Source organism: Tachypleus tridentatus, chromosome 10 (genome assembly GCF_004210375.1).
Source record: "Tachypleus tridentatus isolate NWPU-2018 chromosome 10, ASM421037v1, whole genome shotgun sequence".
Lineage (NCBI taxonomy): Eukaryota > Metazoa > Arthropoda > Merostomata > Xiphosura > Limulidae > Tachypleus > Tachypleus tridentatus.
In genome coordinates, this window is record NC_134834.1 from 104,041,039 (window position 1) to 104,067,107 (window position 26,069).

A 26,069-nucleotide genomic window follows, 5' to 3' on the forward strand; every position below is an offset into this window, starting at 1 on the left:
CAGTAACGTTGGAAGTCATCTGGACCCATGTTTGGTGCTTCTCAGCAAAGCTTAACCGAGCTGTTTCATGGTGCGGAAGGAGGCGTGGCCTTTGAAGACGTTTACGGTTTTAAAGCCTTTCTCTCGTAGATGCCGTCTTATTGTTCTTGAGCTGCATTCTGCGTCCGTAAGGGCCTTAATCTGGTTCGACGATCCCTTGGTGTCTTGCCAGACAACCTGTCGAATCCTCCTGCTCAACGCTGGCGAAATTTTTTTGGTCCGACCACTTGAAATTCTAGTTCCGTATCCCTCAGAGTCTTTTAAAAAATTTGCAACAGCAGTTTTACTACGCTCAGTCTCACCAGCGATAGCACGTTGAGAGAGACCTTGCTTTTGTGTTTACCGATTAACGCTTCGTTTCAGTATGATCTTAAACTTTTGACCAGCTAGTATTTGCCTAATTTCATAGTGTTCACATTTTTCCTATTAAACGCTAAAAAGGTTTTTTTTTCTTATTTTACCTGTTCTTATTTTCATCTTTCGAAGCTTTACTCAAAAAAGTGGTTTAATCTAACAACGCAAAATGCATATTTTTTCTTTATGTTCAATGGCCTTAAGATTATGGCCAGCAGTGTATATATACATATAATAAAGGGAATATTTATCCACAATTTTCTTGACGGTTGATGTGACGTAGCTCAGCTTTTCTTGTAAGTATACTAACAATACTTTATAATGAGAAAATATATGTAATTATCTTCTTAAACAATAATGATTTTATAATTTTATTGTCCAAGTCTATTGACAGTTTCAAACTGTTCCAGTTAAGTCTCAGCTATACATACACGCGAACTGGTTACCTAACCTACATAAAGAGCAGTGTGTGTACATACACGCGAACTGGTTACCTAACCTACATAAAGAGCAGTGCGTGTACATACACGCGAACTGGTTACCTAACCTACATAAAGAGCAGTGTATGTACATACACGCGAACTGGTTACCTAACCTACATAAAGAGCAGTGTGTGCACATACACGCGAACTGGTTACCTAACCTACATAAAGAGCAGTGTGTGTACATACACGCGAACTGGTTACCTAACCTACATAAAGAGCAGTGTGTGTACATACACGCGACTCGTTACCTAACCTACATAAAAAGCAGTGTGTGCCACGCACTCACGCTTGATTTCTCAAAATACGAGGCGTCATAAAAGCCAAAATGCATTTATCCATACAGAATAGTTAGATTACTGTCTGACCATTAAGATTTTAGTTAGGTGGATGAAAGTAGGTCGTAAGGAAGGAAGTGCTGTAAAACCTTATGAATAATCTTAATTTTGATTGGTTCGCAAAAGAACTGGCCGACTTTTGATTACCTCCACTTTATTTTTATATCTCTTTGTCTATTTCCTTCCGTCAGCTATGAAATGTTAGGTTAGGGTATACTATGGAGGGGGGTCTAGTGGTAGTACTTGCTTGTTTGTTTGTTTGTTTGTTTTTAAACTTCGCGCAAAACTACCTGCGCCAGTCATCTTTAATTTAACAGTGTGAGACTAGAGGGAAGGCAGCTAGTCATCACCACCCACCGCCAACTCTTTGGCTACACTTTTGCCAACGAATAGTGGGATTGACCTTATAACGTTCCCACGGCTGAAAGGGCGAGCATGTTTGGTGTGACAGGGATTCGAATTCCCGAACCTCAGATTACGAGTCGATCGCCCTGACCAACAAACCATGACGGGCTGATAATACTCGCCCCGTAATTTTTGATGGACTATATACATACTAGTATATATGTATATATGAACCACTAAAAACATTTGTATATCCTTAGGAATATTTTCAGAAACACATGTACAAGAACCAAAATCTTCTTATATTTTAGTTCGTGGAGCGAACATTTATATATACCTATGTAGACAGATATAGGTGTGAATTTATAGGAAAGCGACCTGGTCTTTTGTGCTTTTCGCTTTTAAATACGTAATTATTTTACGTACGCGAACATATTTCGAAAACACCCGAGGTTAAAATTATTACATTGTTAGTAGTCTTTCAACACCAAATGGCAGATGGCAACGCCGCTGTTAATGCTTTAATGTTTTTTTAAGAATTTTTCCTTGAGTTAAATAATGATTTTTTAATAGAAAACCAAGTAGTTTGTTATAATGTTGGAACTTATACCCTTGATGTATGATTTATGGCAGAAGCTTTATATATAAGGGAAAGTTTATCGAACGCGCCATGGGTATAACTGGATAACTTTAGTTAGTTTTACAGAAACTAGGTGCCACTATCTACATGCTGCATTGATGACTATACCATATATTAAGTTAGGTTGGGCTTAGCATTACGTGTTGCCACCGTGGGATTAACTGTTGTTACTGTTCCGTATTCAGTAAAGTCAATAACCATTGTTTATTACTCTCGCCCTCAGAATGGGTAAGAGAGTACTGCAACTGGGTCTGTGTATGTATGTCTGTATCTCAAAAAAAGAAAGGCGGGACAAGGATGTGTTATTTCTCTGATTTCTCTAGTTTCCACGTGCGTCCAATGAGTTGTGTGTTATTCAAAAAACTAACCCTTTAACTAGGATGCCTGTGACATGTTAGAGCAATACGTTAGTTGTACAATGATGTGTTAAGTTAGGCTTAAAAGCTTGAAATATACCTTTTTTTCAAATTGACATGATTCACTGACGTAATCTTTGTAATAAGTTTGTTTGTTTGTTTTTGGAATTCCGCGAAAGTCTATACGAGCACTCTCTGTGCTAACCGTCCCTAGTTTAGCAACGAAAGACTAGAAAGACGGCAGTTAGTCATCACTACCTACCGCCAACTCTTGAACTATTCTTTTAATAACGAATAGTGGAATTGACATAAAGATTATAACGCCCCCATTGCAAGCATGTTTGGTGTGATGGGGATTCAAACCTGTGACTCTCAGATTACAAGTAGAGCACTCTAACCACGTGATCGTGCCATAAACCCCTTATAATAAGACAGGCATCGTGTTACAATTCAGATAGGTTAGAGTTTAACCCTTGTTTTAGGATAAGCTCAATTATGTGGATGATCTTTTTTCTAGATCAAAGTCTTATCTTAATCATTGTAAAAGGTTAAATTTAATCCTGTCATACTCTCCATTATTTCGAGTTAAATGAATTTTGCAAGTTACTTTAATATTAACTTGGCCGTAGTGTTCCTGTGTTTTTTGGCAAACTTAGTGTCATTAGTGTATAACTTTCCAAACTAATTATCACATTTCTAGCAACTTGCCACCCCTTAAGATGATGAAGACATCTTTGAAAGGTCGAGAAAACAAAGAATTTGTGCAGAGTCAAACTTCTGGGTGTGACAGCATGGGTCACGTGTCTGGAAGTTTTTTAACGCATAGAAGGTACGACAGTCAAAAGTGAAAGAATCAATGTTTACTTGTTTATATTCTATAACAACAGTGTTTAAAGGAATATGAGTCCATTGAAGTAAGTGATAAACAATTAGCACATGTTTTCTTTGGATGAGTAATGGTAGCTAAAAACAAAACAGGTGACTTTTTTAAAATAAAAAAATATATTTCATATAAAATATTTGAGTACAACAATTAAGGTACTGCAGTATTTTCTTTAAACTAATATACTGAATGGTTTACTGTATAAACGCTTTATGGTTTTGTGTTTATTTCTTACTGTCCAGTTCTCAACTCGTTAGTGTGGCTAGCTCTCCTCAAGCTGACCGTGTACAACTTCAACAACGAGAAGTCAAGTGAGAAAATTAAGTTATTATTATTATGATAAGGAAACCAAAGCCATCGAAAATGCATAGTTTTTAGAGCTATTTGTAATGTATTACGTACAATAATAAACGTGTTATATTGATATGCTTTATACCTTGAACACAAGTGAATAGAAAGGATGTAGAACTGGTCCTGTTATCCGTACTGTACGGCTAGTGTGAAAAGTGTAATCTGATAGTGTTAAAGTCTTTGATACATTTGTAACTGGTCCTGTTATCCGTACTGCACGGCTAGAGTGAAAAGTGTAATCTGATGGTGTTAACGTCTTTGATACATTTGTAACTGGTCCTGTTATCCGTACTGTACGGCTAGTTTGATACATTTATAAAAATAAAAATGGGTAATAAAATCAGTTAACTTATTATGATTTGTGCGTGAGAAAAGGCAGATTATCAAGTACGTCTATAAAAACATTCTACCATCATGATATACGGTGTGAATCTTCTAGCGTGTATTGTTTTAGGCATAAAAATGTAAGACTGCGTAATATTACCAAGTATGTTATGCTACATTTAGATTCATCTTGTGGTTTTAGTGAACTGTTTTGATGCACAAATTCAATAACAAAAGTTTATTGCTGCTTTAATCAAAATATAAACGTTATTGAAGCGTACATGTTTTAAATCTGTTGCTTCAAAAATCACGTTACATTCTGGAATTGTTATATCAGTTATCTTGTGATATTTGTTGATCTTTGGCAATATTTACTCCGATAGATGTCCTACTCCCGGATGTGACGGATCAGGTCATCTGACAGGAAACTATTCCTCACACCGCAGCTTGTCCGGGTGTCCGCGTGCAAATAAACCCAAAAATATTTTAAGATTAAGAGAAGACAAAAACGATTCCGAACCTCTTCGGTAGGTTTCCGATGGTAAATTTTAAATAGACGCAAGAATTGTAATGAGTTAGTATTTTGGCCATGAAGCAAAGAAAAGTTGTTTTTATGAGTTCCAATAAAGTGTTCCCTTGTTGTTGATTATTTTCTTTTCAATGGACTTATCGCTTTTCACTCCAAAAACTCACAATTACATTCAATTGTTTTTTGTTTTCAATTTCGCGCAAAGCTACAAGAGGGCTATCTGCGCTATCCGTCCTAATTTTGCAGTGTAAGACTAGAGGGAAGACAGCTAATCATCAACACCCACCGCCAACTCTTGGGCTACTCTTTTACCAAATAATAGTGGGATTGACCGTCACATTATAACACCCCCAACGGGTGAAATGGCAAGCATGTTTAGTGTAACGGGGATTTGAATCCGATTGTATTGAAGAACATTATATTACAAAGAAACGCATTAGAATAAAAACATAACTCTTTTGGAGTGCACATTATAGAGACGTGTGCAAAATTTAACAAGTACATCAGAAACTGAGGGGTATCTTTACGCTATATTTATGCTGTGTGTGTTTTCTTATAGCAAAGCCACATCGGGCTATCTACTGAATCCACCGAGGATAGTCAAACCCCTGATTTTAGCGTTGTAAATCTGTAGGTTTACCCCTGTACCAGCGGGGAACATGTTTATGTTGAATGTTAAAAGTGAGTTTAATTAGAAAACTCCCAAAGAGGGTGGTTCTGGACGTATCTTTACGAAACAAGTTTCCATTTATTAGTTGATAAATCTTTAAATCAAATACAGCATCCTCAAGTCTCCATACTTGCTAGTATTAAGGTCTACCCACTAGGATTAAATTCAGTATATATCAATAAAGCTACATTCTTAACATTATTAATTAAACAGCTGCCAACCTTTTATTTTTCTGCTATCAACTTTTTATCTTTAGCTTTCAAATGAGATATGAACGATTTCATCTGTTATTCGGTGGTAGGGAAGGTCGAAGCATCACTATAGTCAGCAGTAGGATAAGCAAACAGGAACGCTTTGAAAGTAGCTACGGACATAATAATGTACTCAGCTTGCTACATAAAATCTATCGAGGTGCTTCTGAAAGGTTCCAGAATACATCTGTGTGTCATTTGGAATCTTCCATGTTTCTTGTGCTAGGTCATTAAGTTTGCGACGCACTGATATATTTCAATCACCTTACCACTTCAAGTCACTTTTAGCAGCTAAAAGACTGTAGGAAATGCTTTCTTTTTAGCCATTGAAAAGGTCCAAAAATTTCATTTCGAATTAAGGATAAAACGGGATTGGGTAGTTTTTTTCTTTCAACAAAATGTCCTCCACTGGCTCGTGAGAGACCTGTTGAATTTTAGGATGAAATCGTCGAGTTGAACTGTGCTTAATTTTTATAATTACTTATAGGCTTCGAAGTAAATATTTATAATCAAATTAATTATACTATTTTGCGGAATCCCTATTAAAATTATTAATGATTACTTCTTTTTTTATTTACCACAACCATTGGTCATCACTCTAAAGTTCAGAAAAACAATGTACCCCTGGTAATTTTACAGACAGGCTATTCTCATGCTGTCCTTTGTCAATTGTAGTCAAGTGATTAACATTTCGGACTGAATATCGAAACGTCCGTGGTTTTAGACGCGACGCTGCTTTATAAGTTACGTTCTTTCGGCCACATTCGGCAGTAGGTGCTGTTGTTTTCCCTTCTTTCAGTGGTTAATAAATATTCGGTACACGGCTATACCCGAGTCTCTAGGATCTGTAACTGGCCGCGTATCCCAATGTGTGTAAGGTACTCTCATGTTTAACATTTCAGTTCTTCTCGTTGTTAGTAGGTATCAGAGAAAAATCATGTGGTTGAAACATTAACTGAAAAATTAATTGCCTGAAACAGTAGCAGGTGGGCCTTTCTTGTTTGCTGGGTTTCTTTATTATAACATTATTGCTAGAATATTCTTTAAAGATTCAAAAGCATCGCATTTTATATCGAATAATTAAATAACCCAAATTTAGAAAATGTAATTGAACACAACAATTTTTTTTCCATTCCTTCAAACGTTGGTTTATTTGGACTGTTAAATACTTGATAATAAACAAGTATTGTAAATATGACATACTCCCCTTCACAGAATAAAAGATTCATAAGATATCCAACTACAAAACATGGTCATTATTACAATAAATGCTTATTTCCAGTCATAAGTGAGACCAATAAAGGGCTTTTTTGTTTATATATATATATATTGTCTTTGTCCAAATAACAGAGTCTCTGGTATTCCTGTCTGTTCATTACGTAACACTTTATAAAAATCCTTGCATGTAGAAAAGTTTCATCACATTATATTAAGAATGAGATAGGTTGTTTGTCAGATTTCTATTACACTTTTGTCACGTTTGTTTTTTTATCGAATATTAGTGTATTTCAGTGTGTTTTCCGTTACAATCTTAAAATATTGTAATTAAAAATATTAGCACGATGACTTTTAAACTGCTGTTTCACGTTTTACTTTTATTGTAGACAAAGTGATTATTAACATTTTAGTACTTCCTCTGTATGCATCCACTAACTGTATCTTAATGTACGTTTAGTTGTCCAATACCAGGCTGCGATGGCGGTGGTCATGTGACTGGAAAGTTCCAATCACATCGCAGGTATGTATGTTTTTACTAATTTGTATATTTTCTATGTTCTTTTTCCTGAACTTGTTTTAAGATGTCACCTAGACACTACTCTCTTTACTTTCTCATTGGTCTTGTTTTATTTGAAAGTTCAATAAATTCGTTTAAATCAATTCCTTTTCTTTTATATTTTCTTTCACGATGGTATTTCATCGTTTTTGACTGATGTGAATGATGAAATATCTTAAAATAATTAGTTGTTATCTTTTTTGTTACAAATATTAATGTTCAACAAACAAGGCAGCAACGGTAATCTCTACAAGTCGAAAGATGGAAAACTTTCGAAACGTCACCTTTCTACCAGACCTTATTTTATGAAGTAGTCTTCAAAGACTTTCTCTTACGAAAGTGGTTCTCAAAGTGTCATCGGTCCTAAGCCTAGAGGTGGTTCGCGAATGTCCTCCAGGCTTGGAGTCTGGTGTAGAATGCAAGTCATTGATACGCCACAGCCACAGCCATGGCCATTCGAGAGTTCAAAATAGGTGAGGTAGGAGCGTTAGGTGTTTCGCGCGGTCTTTTGCCCCGCTGAAGTGGTCACCGGACGAAAACATTTGAGAACCACTGTCTTACAAGTGTCACTCTGAATTACCTAGTTTGCTGTCCATTTCACCTTTGTTCGTCATGAATATTCTGTCTGAACCCTCTATTTAAAGATCCCTTAAGTTTGTTCACGTAATCAATTTTTGAAATTGGCTAGTTAAACATTTAACATATTTCTGTAGAATTTGGTATTCTTACCAATTCTATATCTATCCATTAACATTCATAATATTTATTTTTTCAAAGAAAAATTAATATCTTCCTCTCTATCAGCACATTCTTCCAATTGTGTATCTAGTATTTAGCAAGCTTCCTCTCTTCTGTTATGCATATATTGAGTAGACTCTAATAGATGTATGTTTATCTGCGCTACGTTTGGAATTCTATATTTTTAGGCACTTGGAAATAAAAACTTTAGTTCTACCTTGTCATCAAAAAATCTAATATATTATACAGATTACCATTTATAATGTGTATTTATAATACCATTTTGTGTACCATTTATAATGTGTATTTATAATACCATTTTGTGTACCATTTATAATGTGTATTTATAATACCATTTTGTGTACCATTTATAATGTGTATTTATAATACCATTTTGTGTACCATTTATAATGTTTATTTATAATACCATTTTGTGTACCATTTATAATGTTTATTTATAATACCATTTTGTGTACCATTTATAATGTTTATTTATAATACCATTTTGTGTACCATTTATAATGTTTATTTATAATACCATTTTGTGTACCATTTATAATGTTTATTTATAATACCATTTTGTGTACCATTTATAATGTTTATTTATAATACCATTTTGTGTACCATTTATAATGTGTATTTATAATACCATTTTGTGTACCATTTATAATGTGTATTTATAATGCCATTTTGTGTACCATTTATAATGTGTATTTATAATGCCATTTTGTGTACCATTTATAATTTATAATTTAAGTTGCAAACATTAACGCCGTAAGTAATATATAATATACCTTGTGTGATTGAATATATATTGTAAGTTAAAGCCCTTAACGTGTACTAAATACATATATTATAACGAACAATTTGTTATTTAGAAACTAAAAGACTTCTGGAAGAAAATGAAATTACTTAAGAGGCTCAAGTAAAACTCATGTTTTATGATATTTTTCCAAGTGTATCCGGGTGCCCTTTGGTTAACAAGAACAGGCTTCACCGACAGGAGGCGCTTTCTATTGATGGCAAGGTTGTAAAAACAGAGGGATCAGGGTAAGTATACTCCATTCAAAATCCTTTTGAAAACAAACAAACAAAAAATCACGATTTTTTAAATCTGAACTGGTACACAAACGTATACAAGGACTATCTATGTTGCATAACTGTCTCTAACTATGAACTCATTGACCAGATAGAATGCACGTCCCTAACTGTGAACTCATTGACCAGATAGAATGCACGTAATTAACAGAATTCTCCAACAATTTTGAGCTACTCTTATTTGATTGAAAAGTAATATCTGACAATCACTCTTATAACGCACTCACCTCAAAGTACGAAGCGCATTTTTGCGATAACAAGACTTACAATTCTGACACTCTTACCACATAGCCACGCCCAGTCCGTATCATATAACGCACGAATTTTATTATTACTTTTCCATTGAACATCAAAAAGTATATCATAAATATCTTAATTTTATCACGAGGCCAACACTGACTTCTCAGAAGAGAAAAAGACTAAATATATCTCGATTGAATATAAATAACCACTTTTTTGGTAACCATAACGATATTTCCGATATAAAGTAATAAGAAATAACAGTACCACCGAGATATTTAGCCCAGCATGGCCAGGTGGTTAGGACACTCGACTCGTAATCCGAGGATCGTAGGTTCGAATCCCCGTCACACAAACAGACTCATCCTTTCAGCCGTGGGTGCGTTATAAAGTTACAGTCAATCCCACTATTCGTTGGTAAAAGAGTAACCCAAGAGATGGCGGTGGGTGGTGATGACTAGCTGCCTTCCTTCCAGTCTTACACTGCTAAATTAGAGACGGCTAGCACAGATAGCCCTTGAGTAGCTTTGTGCGAAATTCAAACCAAACCAAACCGAGATGATAAAAAATATACCTATTAAACGTTTGTTTCGGAACTGTCTTCGCTTAGTTCATTCAAAGGATACAAATATGATATAACTTAAGTCAGACGTGATAACATAAGAGGGATTATACAAACCAGGCATAGTAATATTAATAATCTTGCCAGAATATTGGCCCACCATGTGGAGATGAAATTCATCGACTATTTCTAATAAATTTTTGTTTGTTTGTTTTGGAATTTTGCACAAAGCTACTCGAGGGCTATCTGTGCTAGCCGTCCCTAATTTAGCAGTGTATGACAAGAGGGAAGGCAGCTAGTCATCACCACCCACCGCCAACTCTTGGGCTACTATTTTACCAACGAATAGTGGGATTGATCGTTACATTATAACGTCCCCACGGCTGAAAGGGCGAGCATGTTTGGCGCGACTGGGATGCGAACCCGTGACCCTCAGATTACGAGTCCCACGCCTTAACACGCTTGGCTATGCCGGGCCCTTCTAATAAATAAACTATATATATACAAATATAAACATACTGTTTTATCTTCCTGCAGCTGAGTGTCATTGTTTTAACCAAAATACATGTTATGTAAACAATAATTTAGCCTAGCAAGGTGATTATAGTCATTATATTTGTTACTAATGTTATAAAATCACGTGTCTTGTTCTAAGCATTGTCATCCTATTACTTAAACAAACGCATTATTTAAAATAAAAATGTAATTGACATATTAATTTGTTTTAAATGTAATATGTAGGTCAAACTTTAAATCCATTATGTATACGTATACATATGCATATCTCAAGTTAAAAACAATTTAACGAATTAGAGATTTGACCCTTTCTTAGAAAAGACACATCGGGTTATCTGCATATTCTACGGAGGTAAATCAAACCTCTGATATTAGTGTTATAAATTCGTAGACTTACCGTTGTACCATCTGCAGAATCTACGGAGGTAAATCAAACCTCTGATATTAGTGTTATAAATTCGTAGACTTACCGTTGTACCATCTGCAGAATCTACGGAGGTAAATCAAACCTCTGATATTAGTGTTATAAATTCGTAGACTTACCGTTGTACCATCTGCAGAGTCTACGGAGGTAAATCAAACCTTTGATATTAGTGTTATAAATTCGTAGACTTACCGTTGTACCATCTGCAGAGTCTACGGAGGTAAATCAAACCTCTGATATTAGTGTTATAAATTCGTAGACTTACCGTTGTACCATCTGCAGAATCTACGGAGGTAAATCAAACCTCTGATATTAGTGTTATAAATTCGTAGACTTACCGTTGTACCATCTGCAGAGTCTACAGAGGTAAATCAAACCTCTGATATTAGTGTTATAAATTCGTAGACTTACCGTTGTACAAGGGGGAACATTAAAGATTGTTTATAAATATACCAATAGATTTCAACGAGAGAACTTCTACATTTTTAAATAACTCTACTGCTTTGAATTTAAGTAATAATTACTTTATAAGTCATTGTTTTCTTTCTAGATAAGTTTTTCGTAAAAGGAAGAAAACCAGTGGTAAAAAAATAATAAATTAAAATGGGTTGGTTTTTCAAAATTTTGTTATAATTTAGATAAAATGTTTATTCCGATATTAGTGTACATAAATTAGTTTTGAAAAATCAGCTTAATCTTCCTAAAATTAGAGCATTAATTAATATAATATTTTTTTTTTTTTTTCGAAACGATCATGCAAAGCATTTACTTGTACATGTTATAAAATATCGATTAAAAGTCAATGAATTATGAAGAAAATGAAAGAAAAACTGCAAATTAAACCTTTATATTTGATAAATAATTTAAACATAAAGTATTCAATGACTGGCAGATTTCTGAAATTATTTATCAGTATATAAAAAATAATATAGCTTTTGTAAAATCTTAAAGTATATCATTAGTATAAATACAAAGTTTCAGTTGGTCCACTATTATACAATTATAAAATTTTTAACTACTTTAAATGTAGATAAAGTTAATAATATGCCCTATGTGTGTGAAAACAGTTTATTCATTGATATTTTTTATAAACATATTATTACTGGTAACTTGGAAATTATAAAATATAAACTATTATTGGAAATACTTAAGAAAGGATATAAATACATAATAGCCAGAAAATGTAATGAGCAAAATATTCTAAAATCTATTGAAAACAATATTGATGAATATATTTTGAAACTTAACTATATTACATGTTATCCATCTAGATTTTTGAAATGGAAGTTTCATGTACTTGAAAAATAAAATTCAAATTATCCCTTATAAAATTAAAGAAATACCATATAGATTAATCGTTTCGTCAGTTAAAAATAATAATCAATAATTACAAGAAAGATATGTTGTAGTTCCCATTGATAAAACTAACTGTAATATTTGTTTCATCTGTAAAAGGTTTATACATTAATTATGATAAAAAATCAGTAACACACAAACAATTAAACTCATTATCCATCTAAAGTAATTAATAATTTCTTTAAAGCTTATAAAAACTTTGTCCTAAATAAAATTATTATATAAATTTACCTTTAGTTTATCTTTTTTATATGCTATTTCTAATAAAAATAATAAACCCATTTTAGAATACCTAAGAAATTGTGAACAACTTAGAATATTCAAACATTTAAATTCGCCACACTCTACACCCCAATTCCATAAAAAGATTTAATTTTCATTATAGGTTCATTAATGGAGCAGTTCTGTTATCCTTTCATAATACTGGAAGAAAGAAAATTTAGATCCAAAAACATAAAATATATGTTAATTTTCTGCATTTATAATAATTATATATTTTTCAATAACAAGCTAAAATTCTAAACAGGTAATAGGAGTTCCAATGGGAGATAACCATTCTACTTGTATTGTAAATTTATTTCTTTATTTTTATGAAAATAGGTTTAATGAAAATTACGAAAACCCAGATATTTCTGTTTCAACTTATAGATATATAGATGATTTAATTAGTATAAATAATTGTGAAATAAATAATATTATTAAACTTATTTATCCAGTAGAATTAGAAATTATCCAGTAGAATTATTCAGATTTTGTTTGTTTGTTTTTTGAAATTCGCACAAAGCTACTCCAGGGCTCTTTGTGCTAGCCGTCCCTAATCTAGCAGTGTAAGACTAGAGGGAAGGCAGCTAGTCATCACCACCCACCGCCAACTCTTGGGCTACTCTTTTACCAACGAATAGTGGGATTGATCGTCACATTATAACGCCCCCACGGCTGAAAGGGCGAGCATGTTTGGCGCGACTTCAGATTTTGTAAAATTTGTAATAAATTACAATATTTTATTATTAATGTTGAAATATTGATACAAAAATTAATATTTGATGGATTTAATAAAACACACTCTAAATAAAATTATTTAAATATTATGTGATAATTATAAGAATGTGTTAAATAAATATTAAGAGGTACAGATTAATTAATTTTACTGAAAGTTTCTGATAACTATTTTCAGTTGTTAATAAGGTCATTTAAACAAGTTGGCGCTACTTTATGCGGATGAACGCCTCATCGCAAATGTAGGCTTGTTTAATGGCTGGAAATTGGTAGTTACAGTAAACTTAATGGGTATAAGTTGGAAGTTATACTAGATAGTTTAAATAACTTGTTGGGACCCTTTATACCAGTATAACTTGTGTACTGGGCTACTAATTAGTATCTTACAACCATAATGAGGGATGGAATGCTGTCTTAATGAGGTAAGTATATTTAACTTACTTGACCCCAAGTGGCAATACCCTATTTTCTTTGTTATTATTTTTCTTATTTTTTCTTTACTTTGGATAGCAGTCTCCTTACAACAACTATCTGCAGGCAGTGGAGGGTGATATAGACGTGGGACGTTGTGAACTTCAGCTCCCACATCTCACTCTCCTAATTTCTATTTCTATTCCTTTGATTATTTTATAATTTAATTATTCTTCATGTAGGACTGGCGAACTAAGTTAAGACTGATAGACGCAATGTAAGTCCTACTTCAGCAGTCACCTCCAAAACCTGAGATGCATTTTATATCACACATTATAGCCTGCATCCTGGGAATCCCTTTGATTAGTGCAGCGTTTTATATTTTTGTTTGAGCTTGTTTTTGTCATTAGTCAGAGGTTTGGGTTTTCTGCTTTCGAAGGATTCCTTTTGATTTTGTTTTATTTTACTTGACCGTTCAGTATCAATATTCTATGTGTATATATACTCATAGAATATTAATACTAAACAGTAAAGTAAAACAAAATCATATGTATCATTAAAACAAAATCATATGTATATACATATCTTAAAGGTTTTGGTGAATATTAAAAAAATTTTATTAATATTTTTAAAATGTTTATGATATAATATTTCATGTCCAGATGAGTAAAATAAAATCCAATGTCATCTAATACGGATCAAGCGTGGCCGATGGTAAATGCTTGGTCGGAGAATCAGAAGATTCATGGTTTGCTTTAAACTGGCTAAAAAAAAAAAAAAACATGCTCACAGTAGTTTGAGACCGTAGGTGCACTTTAAGGGTGATGGTCAAATCTAACTGTTCGGTCAGACGAGAGTAGCCAATGAGTAGTTAATGCTCAGTTTATTTTGCTAGTTACCTTTCCTATAGTTTATTAGTTTAAACTAAGGATGATTGAGTGCTAAACTTCTGAGCAAATAATTAAGCTGTCTAGTCAGTAAGAAGAACGGTTTATTCAGAAGTAAAATGTTATTCAATGTTCAAATTGTCTCAAAGCTATTTTGATAAATATCATGTAATGTCCATATCTTGCTGATATGAAGAAATTTGAACTAGATTTCCTATTAACAGGAAAATTTCGGTAGAATTTATTGAGAACTGACTTTAACTGAAAGTGAATCACATCAGAATGATTAAACTCTTCTCCTTAATAGTTGAAATGAAACGCATTTAATATATTGTTGTGTTTGTTTTACTTTTCACATCTGCCAACAGATGTCCTACTCCGGGATGTGATGGAAGTGGACACGCCAACGGAAGTTTCTTGTCACACCGTAGCATCTCCGGATGTCCTAAAGCTTCTTCACTTATGATGAAGACCAAGTTGTCTGCTGATGATGTGCTCTCATTAGCAATCAAAGGTCATCCATGTAAAATATTGTATTGATTTATTGTTGTAATTAAATCAGACAAGCTAGAAACTCCAAAGTTATATGTAATTTATCTGTTACTATAGTTAGCAATAATTACAAAGAAAGGTTGCATTACATTTGACTGGGTATTCCATTGTAATTTTATTCTACAAGAATGTGACAAGTGACTAAAATATTTGTACACACCTAATACATAGATTAGTCTCGCAGTAGTTAAAGATGCACATGTTGCTAAATTAATGGCATGGTGTACCCAAATTTTACTTCCAAGATTATCAGAGAAATTAATCAATACGATTCACGTTAACCTGAATATAACCTAATAAGGTTGAGACGTTGTTCTGTAATTACTTTTAATTAGTTTTAATATCCATATTAGCCGTCTTTAGAATACATTTTTACTTCAAGTGGGTTTCTTGTCATCACGAAGATATTCGTTTGTTTATTGTTTGATCCATCAGAACATCAGTGGAGGCTGTGTTTTGTTGAAGATGGATTACAAGAGCACATAATAATTGGTCGTTCGACACAAGAACTGACTTTATTAAACATGTTTGCACGTTGTTTTGCTGTTCGGTTCCTACACTGATTTAGCTAGAAATGTGAGGCCAATCTACTTTACATTTTTCTTTTATTTATTTGTTGTTAAGCGCAAAGCTACCAAACGCTATCTGTTTTCTGCTCATCACGGGTATCAAAACTTAATTTTAAACATTGAGGCTTACTTCTAAACCACCGGGGGGTATGATTTTTGAACAGTTGTGATTTTCAGGTTCTGACAAAAGGTAAAATGTATTAATGGTCTGATAACGAGTCCACTTGTTACTAATTGTACTGGTCCGGCATGGCCAAGCGTGTTAAGGCGTTCGACTCGTAATCCGAGGGTCGCGGGTTCAAATCCCGGTCGCACCAAACATGCTCGCCCTCCCAGCCATGGGGGTGTTATAATGTGACGGTCAATCCCACTATTGATTGGTAAAAGAGTAGCCTAAGAGTTGGCGGTGGGTAGTGATGACTAGCTGCCTTCCCTCTAGTCTTACACTGCTAAATTAGAGACGGCTAGCGCAGATAGCCCTCGAGTAGCTTTGCGCGAAATTCAAAAACAAACAAACAAACAAACTAAGTGTACTTTAGAAGGCTTGCCAATACTCAACGCCGATTATCACTGACATAATTCTAGCTGCCACTGTTGCTTTATACCTAGTGAAAACGTCCAAGTATGCCCGTTGAGTTCCTGGGACGTTTGTCTGTCGTTTTGGAATTCTAGACACACTCTGCTGTTTTTCAAACTACCAACAGAGGTCTCACTGTGTTCCTTTTACTTTCCTATACAACTGAAATGGACATATTAAGTGACCAACCATATGACATTTCTTTTACGTTACGATTTACTCGTGACCATTGACGTTATTTAATGACCATTGTTGTGCTTTGTCGTATAACTATAGGTAGAATCTCGGTAAGCTCTCACCATCCCTTAATGTCTTTAAACATTGAATATGCTGAAATAGATATTTATATATATATTAGTTTACTAGACTAATTAGAGAATAATGGATAAAGCAGAGGAAGACAAAAATATTTTCGGGTTTTGTTGACGTCCTTATATAAAGAAATTCAAAGGATCGTTGTGCTACTTGTAATTAATATTGCTATACACTCTTGGATTGGATAGGCTAGTCTACACACGTGTAATATGACTAGTACTTGCCTATCCAATCCAAGATTATATAGCAATATTACTTGCATGTAGTACAACGACCCTTCGAAACACGTGTAATAAAACTGATGCTAATTTAGCCAGCCTTATTACACGTATTTATACTGGCTAGACTAGTATCAGTCTTATTACACGTGTTTAGACTGGATAAGCAACGAATTACTCTCATACACTGCTGGCCACAATCTTAAGGCCAATGAACATAAAGAAAAAAATATGCATTTTGCGTTGTTAGACTCAACCACTTATTTGAGTAGAGCTTTGAAAGATAAAAATAAAAAGAGGGAAAATAAAAATAAAAACCTTTTTTAGCATTTAATAGGAAAAATGTGAACACTATAAAAATAGCCTAAATATTAGCTGGTCAAAAGTTTAAGACCACACCAAAAAGAAGTCCTAAACAGGGTAGGAAATGCCCAACAAGAGGTCTCAGTAGTGAATTGCACGGCCGTCATTACGAATAACTGCAAACATTCACTTTTGCATGGTTGATATAAGCGTTTGTAGAAGACTGTCTGGAATGTTATTCCAAGCGGTGAAGATGGCTTCACGAAGATCATGCACTGTTTGGAATTGACGTCCATTTCTATAGACGTCCCTTGCCTTCCACCCTCAAACATTTTCAATGAGGTTCAGTTCGGGTGAATACGCTGGATGGTCCAAAAGGATCACGTTATTCGCCATAAAAAATTCCTTTGTCCTGCGAGCATTGTGGATTGCAGCGTTGTCCTGCTGAAAGATCCAGTCATTTCCACACAAGCAAAAGCCTTCAGTCAATAAGGATTCTCTCTCCAACATGCCAATGTAGCCAGCTGCTGTTTGACGCCTCTGTATGTCTCTGGTGGAATACTCTTATCGTGCCAGTAACATTGGAAGCCATCTGGAGCATCCAGGTTAAATTTTTCTCATCAAAGAACAAAACCTTCTTCCACTTTTCTACATGTTTGGTGCTTCTCAGCAAAGTTTAACTGAGCTGTTTCGTGGTGTGGAAGGAGGCGTGGCCTTTGAAGACGTTTACGTTTTTTAAAGCCTTTCTCTCGTAGATACCGTATTATTGTTCTTGAGCTGCATTCTGCGTCCGTAAGGGCCTTAATCTGGTTCGACGATCGGCTGGTGTCTTGCCAGACAACCTGTCGAATATTCCTGCTCAACGCCGGCGAAATTTTTTTGGGCCGACCACTTGAACTTCTAGTTCCGCATCCCTGAGGGTCTTTTAAGACATTTGTAACAGCAGTTTTACTACGCCCAATCTCACCAGCGATGGCATGTTGAGAGAGACCTTGCTTTTACAGCTCGATAATTCTGTCACGTTCAAAATCTATCAACCTTTTAGCCTTTGCCATGTTTTTATCCAATGTAACACAGGAGATGCCAGTGGAAGATGTTGACAACGCTAATGCTTGAACACAAATGACTAAATTTCGTTACGTGTTTTCCGATAAACGCTTCGTTTCAGTATGGTCTTAAACTTTTGACCAGCTAGTATTTAGCCTAATTTCATAGTATTCACACTTTTCGTATTAAATGCTAAAAAAGTTTTTCATTTTTATATTATTTTTCTTATTTTCATCTTTCGAAGCCCTACTCAAATAAGTGGTTGAAGCTAACAATGCAGAATGCATATTTTTTTATGTTCATTGGCCTTAAGCTTTTGGCCAGCAGTGTATCTTACAGGTTTTTGTGTGAAATCTTTTGAAAGTTTTTCCCATATAAAACTAACACATCACTAAATAAAGATGACTAATTTGTTAAAGGACACTAGTATTTTTTTGTACATTGTCTCATTGGTTTCACTGTTTGATCTCAACTATATAGTAAGTTTCTCTCTTCTATTTATGTTCATCCATGTACTCAATGACTGCCTAATTTTCTAATATTCCACTGATGGCTGTTTCTTTGTTTGTTTTCATTTTATGTAGTTTATAACTATTTTTTGAAAGTCCAACACCAAACCTTTCGCTATCCTAGTTAATTTTCACACCCTCTTCAACGTTTTTTCAGTTGTTCAGTAAAACCATAGAACTAAAATATAATTAAATTAATTTTTGATATTTTAAATAAACCATAAGGAAGTTCCCAGGTAATTCTGAAGGCTAATTAAGTTAACTATCTGGATTTGACCCATGTGGTGGACACATCCCACATAGCCTATTATACAACTTTTCGATTAAACAAACAAATAGAGAGACAGGCATGATGCTGCAGTTAACAGTGATCTTCTTAATCAAGTTCAAATTTTACAACTATTAGAATACAACTCTAGTATCAATCATTTTTTATAATGTTAAAGTCTTCATTTGTTATTTGTATCATCAGAAGAAAACAAAATATGTGTGAAAAGCATTGTTTTGTTTTCCAACTCTGCCTCTTTTCTATTTTACTTTTTCGATATTAAACTCCAAAAATACAGTATTTTGTATCAATTAAATTTAACCCTTTATTTCTTGTTCTAATTTTTAGCTATCTTTTACTTTTTTACAAACTGATATGAATTCAGAAAATTAAGTCTAAAATATTTTTATTTTGTACCTTTTATAAAAAAAAAAAAAAATGCAACCTATCAAGCTCGTGATTCTCTTATATACCAACGAGTCTTTTAGAATTATTTAGAAACATATCTTTGGAGTGTTTTTAATTCGTGCATTTCCTACAAACATAGGAAAAAGGTTTGCTGTGCCACCAATTTTCCAGTGGCTACCCGCAGTAGACGTCATAAACAAAGGAAAGACGTAACAAATGGCGTTTATTATACGCCTACAGCAATTTTGGTAACTAAATTAATTCGCAAGAGTATTATTTCTATGAATCCATTCTGATCTGTTAACCCTACTTTTCCTATTCGACAACGAAAGTTGATTTATGTTTTCAATAAAGCTAGCGTTTAAAATCCAATGAGCTTTGTAAAACCTGAATCTTACAGAAGACAACGTAAAGTGAGTATTGAAATCCATTTTGTTTTTAAATTTCATCGCACTAATGTCCTTTAAATCGAGTTAATTTAAAATATGTGGAATTTTTTTTTTATTTTACTTCACAATTTTTCATCCAGGAAACAAGAACAGCTCAGACATCTTGACTTTGGAGGAAGAAATTCTAGGCATGCAAGGATACAACGCTAAAGTCGAGTCGGAAATGATAAAACTTAGAACAGACATAAGCCTCATGGAAGAACAGATTCGAACTACGGAACAAGTACGTTTCTTATGAACATTGATCAAAAAATAGTATACAGTACGTTATGACTAAATCTTTAACGCAAATTACATAAGAAATATATAAACTGAACGTTGGTTATTGTACAAATAATTATTGTTTCAAAGATAAACCCAGCCGAAACAGTTAAAGCGGCGGCGCTGTTCGTACTGAAACAGCAACTGTCTGGTAATTTACATGATAAATCAATAACATCAAACACGTTCTTCTTTACTAGTTCTTTTATGGATTGACAAATACTCTAATGTCCATATTCAAGAATGTTTTTCTGTATAGTATTAGTATTGTCCTTGGTGGGTCAGGCTATAAGTTTACAGATTTACAAGAACTGAAATTTCGATCATTTTTCGCAAAGATGCTCCCACTAGCGGCACCACAGTAAATCTGAAGGCTTGTAACGCTAAAAACTGGTTTTCGATACCCGTGGTTGGCATAGTACAGATAACCCATTGTGTAGAATTGTGCGTAACTACAAACAAATAAATAGAAAACGAGTATACAACTGTAATGTTTTAGTCGGTCTTAAAAGCGAATAATTGTTTTAAAATCACAACTTTCTCAGACAATGTTAAAGTGAAGATGATTCGTTTCTTTCCAGAACCAAAAGTAATGATAATTTGGAGTATATCACGTATTTAACTGTTTTTTGTTTTTTTGCTTTCTTTGTCTACTTGGAGTTTTCGGATTTCGTGCAAACTACACGAGAGCTTCCGACGCGAGCCAACCACAATTTTGAAGTGATAAACCAGAGGAAACGCATCTAATTGACAGCACTCAATCGGTGACTGTCAAACCGGACAGTGATATTTGGTCGTCACACTTATAACTTACCTATTGTTCCAAATAGCGGATAGGCCTGGCATGGCCAAGCGCGTAAGGCGTGCGACTCGTAATTCGCGGGTTCGCGCCCGCGTCGCGCTAAACATGCTCACCCTCCCAGCCGTGTGGGTGTATAATGTGACGGTCAATCCCACTATTCGTTGGTAAAAGAGTAGCCCAAGAGTTGGCGGTGGGTGGTGATGACTAGCTGCCTTCCCTCTAGTCTTACACTGCTAAATTAGGGACGGCTAGCACAGATAGCCCTCGAGTCGCTTTGTGCGAAATTCCAAAACCAAAAACAAACCAAATAGCGGAGCGTCACTTATTTATTATTCATTTCGATGGTCATAGGACTCGCTTGACTTGACCCCTTATATATATCTACGTGAATTAGAACAATAAAATAGGGTGAAATTCTTTGTTTGCATTTCATTTTTAAACATTAACATCAGGTTATAAATAAATATATTACGTGTATTTTTAATTAACAATTATAGTAATATTAATGCAAATACAAAGAGACTTCAACTTTTTTTTTAATGCTATGAACATGTAGCGGTGTTATGATGTAGTATTGTAATAAGGACATCTTTAAATAATAGCAGGCCCGGCATGGCCAAGCGTGTTAAGGCGTGCGACTCGTAATTTGAGGGTCGCAGGTTCGCATTCCGGCCGCGCCAAACATGCTCGCCCTTTCAGCCGTGGGGGCGTTACAATGTGACGGTCAATCCCACTATTCGTTGGTAAAAGAGTAGGCCAAGAGTTGGCGGTTGGTGGTGATGACTAGCTGACTTCCCTCTAGTCTTACACTGCTAAATTAGGGACGGCTAGCACAGATAGCCCTCGAGTAGCTTTGTGCGAAATTCAAAAAACAAACAAACAAACTAAATAATAGAACGTGTACTCACACACTGGTTATAGTCGGATTATCTTAACTTGAAATTTCCGTAATAAAGTAGATTAATTCCAAAGAGTGTCAGCAATTTCATTCGTGGAGACTTCAAGAACATTCATTTGTCTATTTGTTGTTCAGCACAAAACTTATATAATGGTCTGTATTCTGCCCATCGTGGAATCGAAACCTGTCTTTAATCGTTGTACAATGAGCCACCTGGGAAGGAATGTCCAAGAGAAACTGGAAGCTTTAGGGCCTAATATTTATTTTTCAATTCATCCATGCATTATATGTGTGTGTGTGTTACTGTTTTGTTTTTTTCGAATTTCGCGCAAAACCACACGTAGGCTATCTGCGTTAGCCATCACTAATTTTACAGTGCGAGACCATAAGGAAGGCAGTTAGTCATCACCACCCCTGCCTACTCTTGGGCTACTCTTTTACCAACGAATAGTGGGATTGATCGTGACATTTTAACGCTCCCACGGCTGAAAGGGCGAGCATGTTAGTGCGACGGGGATTCGAACCCGCGACCCTCGGAATACGAGTCGAACGCCTTAACTTATCTGACCATGCCGGGCCTGTGTGTGTGTGCGTGTGTCTTTTAATCTTCCAAAGACTTATTTCGCAGCAAAAACTCATTACGTAGAATATTAATTCTTAGGAAAAAACAGAAAGTTCAAGGAATATTTAAATTACTCAAGAAATGGTAGTTACAAAAAATTACGATTACTTGAAGCAAAATGACAAAAATCAAGTTATTTATCATAATTAAAAAAAAATCAGAACTGAGCTATCAAATATAACATGTATGTGTGTGTGTGTGTGATTCTAAAAGAGACCATCTGATACAATGTACTTCTATAAAACATTTGCTAAAAGGAAACAAGTTATTTAGCTTAAACCAGTTGGCTTTTCAGTATAACTTCGCTGATGCAATTGAACTAGAGACAGACAGAAAAATGTGTTATAGAAACTTCGAATTATTTGAGTCAAAACTGAAGCCCATAATGGAACCTTTAGCAAAAAGGTAAAAAAAAATTATTAGAACAAGTAACTGGCAAAACATGACTATAGTTTAGAAAAGTGCGCATAGAGAAGTTTTAGGAGTTGTACATTTATTATTTTTTGTGCATGTTACGTAACGTAAAATGTGATGAAAGTTTGGAAATAAACCCATTATGAAAAAATTTAACATAGAACTTAAGTAAACCGAAAGTCGTTTACAATAACAATATAAGCACAACATGTAAGAAATGAACAAAGTAATCTGTAGAAAGAATTACAAAAACTTTTACACTTTCATCGGTTGGAAATTGAAAGCATCCCAGTGAAACTACAACAGAAAACAAAATATTTAAAACGAAAAAATTAGATACAGGAATTTGCAATTTAGAGAAAAACGGAGGTAGTTTAAAATTCGTCTAGAAAATCACAGAAAACTTTTAAAGTGTATACTAAAAACGAACGGGTACTGGAAAGCCAACAAGAACAAATTGAAAGTAGTTGTATTGCAGAAGAGGAAAGAAAAGAGTGAAAACTTTGGAAATGAACATTAGATTATCTTGAAAACAATTAGAAAATAATCGTTTGTCAAAATCTAGGGGAAAAAAATCCGACCAGAAGAAGAAGAAAAGAATTATGTTACAAATTTCTCACAGCTTTCAACTAGGTTGTTGATAGTGTTCGAAATATTTCAAATTTAGAATTCAACCAGTAACCATTACTGAACGAAAAATTTAAACCAATTAGATTTCAGAATTGGGAAGTTACTTACGTAAAAATCTTTGCAACAAAGACAGAAGAAATGAAGAGATTACTTGGTACTTTCGCTGACACTGTCATGATAGGGTTTTAATTTTGCTTAAAGCTACACGGTAGTTATCTGCAGCACCTGTCCCCAATTTAGCAGTGACAGAGAGACTACGAGAAAAGGCAGTTAGTCAACAACACCCACCGCCAACGCTTAGAATACTCTTAAAACCGGCAAATAGTGGGATTGACCGTAACATTATAGATTGAGAGTCGAGCGCCTTAACCACCAGGCCATGCCATGCCCGAACCTGATATGAGTAACAATAGAATCTGTAAAAGTCTTAAAGCTTGATACTTAACTTTATGATTATTATTACTTTTACTTGTAACTTAGTTTCTAGCTATCGTTAATTTTAAGGTGTGATTTTTTTAGTTAGAGTTTATACTGATCACTTAATTCTAATTTTGGGCCCTAAATCATGTGTTCATTACTTTATGTATTTCTTTCATATCTTTAACTTTATTCTTTTCGTGATATAAATTACAAATGATTTGTTGGTTTTACTATTGAACCATGTTGGTTTTTCGTCCAAAATTAGTAGCAGTAATTTCATATTTACACTTAATAAAAGTGATAAATAACTGAGGCATTATTTACTCAGTAAAAACAAAAAGTATAGAATAAATCTGTGACGTCATTAACTCCAGATCATTAGAAAAAAATAGCCGGATTGATCAGCTGGATTTCAAATATAAAATTATTTCGAGAAATTATAAAATGTTCAAGCATTTGTGTTAATACTCTGTCTCAATTTTTCTTTCACGAGGAAAACAATGAACTATCTCAGAAGACAACTAACCTGTCTGGATATTATGAATCACTCCAGAACAATTTTATTTCTCTTCTGGATCATGTACGACTCCCAAACTTTAATGAGAAGCCAACGCCGGACAATTTCGACACGTACTTGTTGAAGCTACAGACGTTGTGTAGCGACACCTACCGTGAAGACAACAAAGCTCTGTTTTCGTCGGTAAAACAAGCTCTTCAAAACTTCGCACTGCCATTGTGAGTATTATATCGCAGTTTCAAATATGTACGCTTATAATATCATCTCCAGGTTCGAGTCCCTAATTTTGTAAGCTAAGCCTTGTTTTCTTATTTATACTACTTACATTTTTTTTTTAATCTACCTAGAATTTTATTCGTATATTATCTTACATTCTTACAAAATCGTTAACAGTCTGCTATAATATTTTTACTTTGGCATCTGTTTAGTTACAAGACTTTCTAATATTTGTAAACTTGCCTAACCCTACATTGATATACACCATTCTTAGGTTCTCGGTCCTAGTGCTCTTTCTCTACCTAACTTTCTTACTATCAACTCGTTTTCTCTTCGTATACTGATCTATCCATACGCGCCTTCCTACGGTCTTTATTTATTTACTCCAACATTTACTGTACAGTGGTATTTTCATATTTATATCAATCGTTGTCATGGTTAGACCATCTAAGTATAATTACTAGTTATTTTAGATGTTACTAGGTGCTAATTACTAACCAGTTTCGTTTCTTCATTTCGACTTCTAATCTGTTAAAAAAGAATAGTATGTAGTAGACTGAAAACTGAGCCGAATGGACAGCCCAACTTCTTTCGTAATAAGAAAATATGGAATCGAACCGTGGGCACTGCTGAAACATACAGTCCATTTCAGAACTTACTTGAAGAGGTTAACACATGAAATATAGGACATGAACCAAATTTAACGTCGTTTTATTCCATTAATTGTGCTACTTCGTCTACCTAGTTCCTCTGTTTACCCATCACTCTATCTTGCTTAACGTGTCTACACGTATCAACACTGTCTACTTAATTCTTTTTTAATTAAATGTCCTTTCTATCTACGCTTTTAGTCAGCACCCTCATTGGCACAGCAGTATCTCTGCGGACTTCCAACTCTAGAAACCGGCTTTCAGTACCTGAACATTGTGTAACTTTGTGCTTAATTGTGGGCATAGCACAGATAGCCCAGTGTGTAGCTTTGTGCTTAATTGTGGGCAGAGCACAGTTAGCCCGTTGTGTAGCTTTGTTCTTAATTGTGGGCAGAGCACAGATAGCCCATTGTTTAGCTTTGTGCTTAATTGCAAACAAATCCCGTAATCAACGCTCTTTAGTTAGGTTCTATTATAAAGGCCAATGTATTCTTCTGAGTTCATATCTTTTACAGTGACATCTGGCTATCCACTCTAACACGTAATCTTAGGGTCACAGATTGAAATCCCCGTCACACCAAACATGCTCGTCCTTTCAGCCGTAGGGGCATTGTAATGTACAATCAATCTCACTATTCGTTGGTGAAAGGTTAGCCAAAGACTTGTCGGTGGATGGTGATAACTAGCTGCCTTTCCTCTAGTCTTACACTGCTAAATTAACGTAGGGGCGTTGTAATGTTTCAATCAATCCCACTATTCGTTGGTAAAAGATTAGACAAAGACTTGGCGGTGGGTGGTGATGACTAGCTGCCTTTCCTCTAGTCTTACACTGCTATATTAAGGACGACTAATGCAGATAG

At 34.5% G+C, this 26,069-nt stretch overlaps 1 protein-coding gene across 1 annotated transcript in view; it reads left to right on the plus strand.

Moving 5' to 3' along the window:
• LOC143230016 (uncharacterized) overlaps positions 1-26,069 on the plus strand; it is a 106,973-nt gene that overhangs the window by 73,547 nt on the left and 7,357 nt on the right. Inside the window, exons 11-18 of the mRNA XM_076462960.1 lie at positions 3,255-3,383; positions 3,680-3,748; positions 4,496-4,639; positions 7,238-7,300; positions 9,032-9,124; positions 14,933-15,078; positions 19,860-20,002; positions 24,320-24,561. Of these exons, the coding sequence (XP_076319075.1) occupies positions 3,255-3,383; positions 3,680-3,748; positions 4,496-4,639; positions 7,238-7,300; positions 9,032-9,124; positions 14,933-15,078; positions 19,860-20,002; positions 24,320-24,561 (1,029 nt within the window). The remainder of the gene's footprint in view (positions 1-3,254; positions 3,384-3,679; positions 3,749-4,495; positions 4,640-7,237; positions 7,301-9,031; positions 9,125-14,932; positions 15,079-19,859; positions 20,003-24,319; positions 24,562-26,069) is intronic.